Source organism: Epinephelus moara, chromosome 6 (genome assembly GCF_006386435.1).
Source record: "Epinephelus moara isolate mb chromosome 6, YSFRI_EMoa_1.0, whole genome shotgun sequence".
In the NCBI taxonomy this organism is placed as follows: domain Eukaryota; kingdom Metazoa; phylum Chordata; class Actinopteri; order Perciformes; family Serranidae; genus Epinephelus; species Epinephelus moara.
The window spans coordinates 4,239,936-4,248,054 of record NC_065511.1 but is presented as its reverse complement, the minus strand read 5'-3'; the positions used below and the strand labels follow the sequence as shown (position 1 = coordinate 4,248,054).

Below are 8,119 nucleotides of genomic sequence, written 5' to 3'. Positions count from 1 at the left end.
CACACAGCCAGAAAAAGAACCTTTTAGGCAGGGCAAGTAAGAATTTAGATGGGGCAAGTAGATTTGAGAAGTACTTGCCCGGCAGGGCAAGTAGGAAAAAACCTTAACATCGGACCCTGCATACACACACACACACACACACACACAAACGGGTTTCAACACACACTACTTCCAAGCACATGTTGTTTAGATGTCCGTTATAGCTTGATATCCAAATGAGTGTGGGTGAATGTGCAACAGAAATGGACAATTGAACTGCGTTTGAATGATTGGCTTGTGTTAGCTTGACCGCCAGCTATCGGACAATGAGAGAAAACAGCATGCTGTGCAGTGTTTCCCCTATATGCAACTAACTGCTGATTTATTTTTATTTTTTTCCCGTCTTAGTGCTCTAACCGTTATTGTTTGGCGCTATGGACACTTCATATCCAGGTCAATTCACACACTTGTGAGTAAAGTAAGAGGAGAGGAGAGGGCTCCATTTTATGTCTTCATAAACTAAAGTTATATTATTTTGCACGACGGAAGCTTCATATAATAACATAACAATATACTATTTATCATGTTATGTTATCGTGTCATTTCTGTCTCTACATGGTCACGCATTAACAATTCTCCTCTGCTCTCTGTATCGCACATGGCGGAGTTCCGCAACACACAGGTGAACACGCTAGAGCGCAACTCGGGCCGCATTTTCCTGACAAAACCTGACCCGAGCCTGGCGTAGTGTGTTACCTGACAAAGCTATTGTTATGGACAGTGTGTAAATAACCAACAGACTGCTGTTACGCACAGACAAGCATGCTGCTTGCACAGCAGCGTAGCACGGCACTGTTGGAGCGGAGCCAGTGTTGCGTTCAGGCGTTGTCACGTAAATAACAACTTCAAGCACTTAAATAGGTCATAGCACAAAACAGCAGCATGTCAAGTGACTTTTTACTTTTATTATGTTCCCAAAAATTGAATTTTCCTAAATCTTGAGACACCTCATATATAAGCTAGACAGACATTTCATCTGCTCATTACTGTGCACAAATGTACTGTATGTACTTAGTCCTAAAGAGCCCTTCTGGTGCCAGTAGATACATAGAAACATCCCAGCAGGCTGTGCTTTGTAAGCATACAAAAAAGTTAAATGCATGTGAAAATTTTTTTTCATGCGTGTGCTTCACCTCCGCTGCTACAACTCCATCCTAGGGGAAACACTGCTGTGTGCGTTTTGTGCAACAGGTGGATGTGGTAGTCTACTGGTAGAGTAGAGAGAGAGCTAAGTAGCGTTGAAGTAGAGTAGAGCAGGGCAGAGAGATGGAAGCAAAATATATTAAACCCGGTGTTAATACAGCAGAATTGGAGAGAGGGGTGAAAAATAAATGGAGGTGGGCATGGCTTGAGGAGGAGGGCGCTGAGGGCAAACCATTTAATACATGGTGCAAGAAGCTGAACGAGCCAGGTGCGGCATTTTGCGGCATTGTAATACAACTGCAATACAGTGAAGAATCAGCAAAACTGAGGTAAGTGTGGGTCAATGGGTTATATGCACAGCAGCCATCTTTGACAAAAGATGGCTTTCAGGTTTCAGGCTTCAGGCTTCAGGCTTCAGGCTTCAGGCTCAGGAAAATTTTTCACTTTAAGCCCTGTAAATGTGACATTTTGCGACCATAAAGCACCACTGCGACTTGTAAATATGATCAATACATGGACAGGAGAGCTGTTAGTTTGTTTCCAGCTTACAGTAAATAAATCATCTGTTTAACAACGCTACAGTAACACTTTAACTTTATGAGATTAACAATAGCATAAACAGAGGAGGGTTCCAGATTGTGACCAATTAGTCACATTTTGCAACCATGGAGCACCAGTGGGACTTGCAAATATCATTAGCTTTTGGTGTGTTTCCAGCTCACAGTGAATAAATCCTCATGTTTAAAGGTGCAGTGGCAACAGTTAAACTTGGTGATAACTGCAAACATCTGACTGCTTCAAGTTCAAAGCAATAACATCAACACTATTTCAACACAATTTTGTATTTTAGTAGTCTACAGTACTTCAGAGATTTCAAAATATCGTGATATAGCCTAAAAATATTGCAATATTATTTATAAGCCATATTGTCTGTCCCTAGTGTCAAGAATAAAAAAGTTTGTTCTTGTCAATAACCATTTCTTTCACTTTTCATGTGAACAACTTAGTACAATATTATGAATGTATTCCAGTAGAGACTGTCTGAAAATGTGTACTTTTATCCCCATATTTAAACAAAACCATGCTTCCCCCTCTCTATGACACCCAGACAGGGCTGAAAACTAGCACCAGCAACCAGCCAACCTCCAGTAAAGCATGCTGCTGCATTTGTTTCATTAACCAGCCAAAAAAAGATAATATTTTGAGTGGCTACTAGATTGTGAAATCTACCAGCCACAGTGGCAGGTGGACAAAAGTTATAGTCCAACCCTGCATCAGGATTGCTGATGCTGTTCATAACAACTGGAAACGCTGTTGTCTTCACAAGGTCAAAAACCTTGGACAGGGTACCCCAGGACTCTTAAAAGGCCTTGAATTTAATATTCTCAAAATAAGGCCAAAATAAGTATTACATTTGTCAACAAAGTCTTTTATTTCCAAGCTCTATTTTTTTTTCTTTTACTTTCATACAATAAAATGTATACCGTAATGTCACAAACAACAGTCAGATGAATAAAATGTGTTTGCCTGTGTGTAAACCACCAGACTCCATTTGCTGGCTGAGCTCAAGAACTTAGACAAATTGCAGCCAAAGGAGCAGAGCTCTAAAAACTGTGGTACAGTGGTTAGAATTGTCACCTCGCAGCAAGAGTTCCTGGTTCGAATCTGAGGGGGAGCCCTGCTGTGTGGAGTTTGCATGTTCTACCCATGTCACTATGGGTTTTCTCCAGGTTCTCTGGCTGGTGACTCTTAATTGGCTGTAGGTGTGATTGTGAGCGTGAGCTGTGTCTATGTGTCAGTCCTGTGATAGTCCGATGACCTGTCCAGGTTGTTCCCTGCCTCTTGCCCAATGTCAGTTGGGATAGGCTCTAGTTCTCCCCGTGACCCCTAACAGGATAAGTGGTTATGGAAAATGAATGAAATTAATAAATAAATAAATAGGGGTGTAAATCACCAGTTTCATCACTATAGCATATTATATCCATTCTTTGGACAACGATATGATATTTTCAGATATTTCAAAGTCTTCCATGATACGATTTTGATTAGATACAATTCAGGGGTGTGCGATCAATATTAGGCAATATTAAATGTCCATTTAACACAGTCTGTTACAGAAGATGCTGCCACCCCTTTCTTTTTTTTAACTTTAGGCCATAAAACACAAACAACACATAAATAATAAGTACAGTAAAGTTCACGTTAAACTGACTCAACTAAGAAAACAGCAAATGGGATAAGTAAATCTTCAGGGCTTTCTGTCAGAGAGACCTCACTGGAAGAAATCTTTTGATTTTTACCCAAACCAATCCAAATCTTTTTCATAAAACTTCAGGAATATCTGACTGAAAGCACTAAAGGAAAACTTCCCCAAACAGCCATAAAACGCATATTAATAACATTTGAATTTTAGCCTGCATGCATGTTTTTCAGCCGAACATTGTTAAAACAGAGCAGCTAATGTTGCTTAAGCAAGAAGTTAGCCGAGTGAGATGCTCGTCCAGGCAGGTAACATTACATCGTGTTTTATCTCGTAACAGCATTGTTTATATATGTCATGTGCTCTGTCTCTTGTCCTGTATTTTCTCTAAAATCCAAAATATTTCCACTCTGCTGATTTATTCCCGAGTAAATAATGCTATCCTTTTCGTCTTTCTCTTGGCTGCTTGCTATGTGCCTGCCGCTGTTTGACAGTGACACAGACTTTCAAAATAAAAGCCTACGCTAAAGATGATGATATGGATCAATGTTTTCACTTTGCATCGCTGATATTGGATCGTTGATAATAAAATCGTTATATCAATCCAGATCGATGGAATGTTACACCCCTATAAATAAATAGATTGCACTTGTATAGGCTTTTCTCGTTATCTGACCACTTATGTCACATTCACCTATTCACACACTGGTGGCCGAGGCTACCATACAGTGTGCCACCTGCTCCTCACTAATCATTGACATGCACTCACACATCCATTGAACGGCCATCAGGAGCAATTTGGGGTTCAGTATCTTGCCCAAGGATACTTTGGCATGCGGACTTGAGGAGCCAGAAATCGAACCGTTGATCATCCAATTGGTAGACGACCCGCTTTACCTCTGATCCACAGCTGCCCCATATATCCGGCACACTTTTTGCCAGCATGGCCTTGACGTTGGCATTAAATTTCATTCTAGGTGGTATGAAAAAGGTCTTAAAAAGTTTTAAATGTAACTGAGAACCCTGAGGGTACTCTGCTTGCAGGTCACAGCCGCTCTATAGTGGGCTTGGAGCAGAGGAAAAATGGGAGCCTGTGCCTACTGCTTCTCGATCCTGGCAGTTCAGCATCAGACACCAGGAAGCTGCTGAGCAAGGGCACAGTCTCAACAGCCGTCCACCACATCAGGAAGTTCCCTGGCAGCCTGAGACACAAACAGTACCAGGTGGTGGCTGTGCAGGGCATGTTGTCTGCTGAGGAGAAACAGGTGAGGTGGCATGGAACAGAGGTGTGCGTGCGTGCGTGCGTGCGTGCGTGCGTGCGTGCGTGCGTGCGTGCGTGCGTGCGTGCGTGCATGCGTGTGTGATCAGATTAAGTCCCCATGTAGCACTCACTACTTTTACATACACAGTTATTCCGAGCTACAGTTATAGCTTGACCAGGTCGTTTCATTAGACTACTGTCCTTGTCCCAGTATACAAGCACGGGAGGGGAATCGAATTATTTACTGAAGTATGTTTGACTCTACTACGATAGCTGGCAATATGCCCCCTTTCAGCTTGTTAGTATTGGACCTTTTTCTGGTTGACCTATTACCTCACAGACCAAACAACCGACAAACAAGTTAGCTAAGGTTAGCTAGCACCAAACTAGTACCAGGGTGGACAACTTACAGCTCTGTACATGCTGTACACTTTACTCGTTGTACAGATGAGGTGCACGCTGGATGTAGATTTTGCTATGTTGGTAACGGCTCCTTCTTCTTCTGTTACGCATTTAATGCTATTCAACTTCCAGGTCAAAGCTCGGGGCAGAAACTGTGGAACATGCGCAGAGCGCCTAGGCTACTTTGGGTCAGATTGACTCCATACATACAGGAGTTATTCAACTCCCAGTTTAGTACAATTTCAATCAGACTAACACGTTTATATCAATTTTAAAAGTCTGGTTTTACCTAAATCGATTTTCTCTAGTGTTATGTAAACGTACTGACTGTTCCTTCACTGTGATGTCATGACTAAACTTGTTGATCTTGTTTGATTCTTGTCTGAAGGTCTTTACAGTCCTTGAATTAGACATTTGATGTGCAGAAAGCTCTTTATCTGTATATCAGCACATTTTGTTTTTGTTTGTACAGATTAGCATCTTGAACTCCAGGACACTATGTGCTGAAAGGATCCCATGAACAGGAACACACTTCTTTATCTCATCACTTTGTTCTCGCTGTGAACATTCATTTGATTTCTCACTTCAGGAACTCTTTTATTTAGTCATTTGTTAATACAAATGTAATGTATGTACCCTTTTTTTTTATATTTTTAATAAAATCTGTGCTCTCCAGACTGTCCAGTCTTTAGAGTTAGCAATCAAAGGTTATTGTGAGTGAGGAACTTACTGTCCTTAAAGAACCCTGCCCAACAGGAAACATGCAGAGTCCTCCTACATCTGGCTGTCAAGAAATCACAAGTAAAGATGTAAAACATCAAATATTTGATTGCATAAGTGAGTCATCCGCTTTCCTTTGACACACCTAAATCATCACTCAGCAGTCATGTGCTTGTACAGGCCTCATCAGAAATTGAGCAGGGTCATCTGTGTGTGTGTGATTTTAGGTTAAACAGCAGGGGCTCCAACAGCTGGTCATAAAACATTTTATTCTAGACAAGGCCTAGTCGAGAATAAAAACCACCACCACTAACATTATAATAACATTATGAAAAAGGATTACAGTTTCATAATATAGAACATTAATCTTAGGGGGAGCTCTGCAGAGGAGCTCTTTCACACAGTAAATGTCATATATTTAATGTGTGTATTATTCAGGCTGTTACCTACTGAGTAAACTGAGCATGTGGTCGTCAGAATCTAATTTTTTCCCTGATTAGTTGGTCAGTCTTGTAGATTATTGGAAAAAAAAAGCCCATAAATACCATGGTGTCTTGTTCAAATGTCTTGTTTTGTTTAACCAGCAGTCCAAAACCCCAAAATAATCAGTTTACAGTCATATTAAAACAGAAAAAAGCAAGTTTACTGACAACTATCAATCAAGGGAGTGACACAACAAATCCCAAGTCACTGAATATACCTGAGAGTAAAGTCAGACATAAAAAATAGGCAATCTGGCACAGCTGTAAATCCAAATAGAGCAAGTAGTAAAACAAAAAAAATAATATACCACTGCTGTCAGCTAGCGGGTGTCCCTCTGAGCTGACAGCAGTGAGGAGGGACATGCAGTCCAGAAACTGTTGTTTGACTTGACATAAATTGTTGTTCCACTATAGTCCCCGTACAGCTGAGACAGACAGAAGAATGTGGGAGAACGTCAGGATGTGCCTCTACTCTTTAAAAGGATGAATACTGAATTTTAGAATTCACACTGAACTTAGATATGCTTGTACAGATTTAGTTTCCTTTTAAAGAACTTTAAAGTGTCAAAACCCCTAATTAAGTGTAATGAAATTAACCCTCTAAGACCCACATGGACCCATTTCTGTCAACATAGGGAATCTTTAGGGAAAGCCAAATCAACAGTACATTTCACACAGCAGCGGTATACATCACTATACATTAATTTGAGATGCTCAGCACTGTGTGTCAAGTTGTTTTAGTCATAAATATGTAATAACCATTGTGTTTTGATGAGACAACTATTCAAACTTTGAAAATTTAGAGTGCATAGGGGTTGAGAACATTGTGATGGAAGTATATAATGGCCATTGCCATGTTCACTTATGTCTTATAAGTTGATACATCATTTTTTGCAGGGTGGATACCATTTGTTCCACAGATTTGGTGCTACATTTAAGCATTTTTGACTACTGGAGAATTGATTAAAAAATGGTCAAAAATCTCCAAAATATCACATTAAAGCCCCTTCTCCACAAAAAACCTACTAACACCCACTTACATCTGGTTTTTACAGTAATGTAATGGGAAAGGTAACAATTGGCATTCACACACTGCTCAAATGACCCTGCAGTAGTCACGCCTATTTATCAGCCCCAGCTGTGATTGGCACTGAAGGAAACACGACACTTGAGTGAACGCACTAATTTTAGCCCCTAAACTGCCAAGATGCAGTGACGCACCTCACAAAATACCGCCATCTCCGCTCAAGCAGTGCTCAAAAATCGATCCAAATTAGTCTATACTGAGTTTGAAAGAGAGACTAAAGAAGTCAGAGATATATAAAAAGAAGTTACCACCTTAAAGTTTTCATAGGCCTCCATGCTCCTCTCTACTGTTTACTAACCTGTTTCCTAGCCTGTCCGTGTCCGTGACACACCAAAAGAAAACAAAAAAAGACACACACAGAAAGACTTACATGTCTGCTATAGAGTACTGGTCTACTGGCAATGGGTAAGGAGTTTAGCCTGTTTTTGGCAGGGTTACCCGTGTTTAAAACACCTGCGTACAGATGCTAACTTTGATGGAATAGGGATATAATACACCATGATCATGAGGAACACCACAGAAAAATCCATGCTGTGATTTGATATCAAAAGCTTCTGACATGAGATTTCTGTAAGAATTACATTTTTCAGGAATTGGATGGTGAACACTTCTGTTCTGGAAACTGCTGAGAAACCACCTTACTGTCAATATATCTATGAAAGCCATCCATCCTCTGAATGCTCAAGGTCTCTAGTTTTGCTATAAAGTTTCATGGGGCTGGAATAATCCTAGAGGTCACTATACGTCATTTTATACACTGAGGTCAAGTTTCAAACAAATGGTCT

The 8,119-nt window shown here is 40.5% G+C and overlaps 1 protein-coding gene across 4 annotated transcripts in view; it reads left to right on the top strand.

Moving 5' to 3' along the window:
- The window catches only part of zufsp (zinc finger containing ubiquitin peptidase 1), a 43,605-nt gene extending 37,849 nt beyond the window's left edge, over window positions 1-5,756 (top strand). For 3 of the 4 annotated variants that reach the window (XM_050045802.1, XM_050045800.1, XM_050045801.1), the window contains 2 exons: window positions 4,427-4,647; window positions 5,518-5,756. In XM_050045802.1, the coding sequence (XP_049901759.1) occupies window positions 4,427-4,647; window positions 5,518-5,565 (269 nt within the window). In that variant the 3' untranslated portion in view covers window positions 5,566-5,756. The remainder of the gene's footprint in view (window positions 1-4,426; window positions 4,648-5,517) is intronic. The other variant, XM_050045803.1, reaches the window with a different exon arrangement.
- Window positions 5,757-8,119: the final 2,363 nt, after the last annotated feature.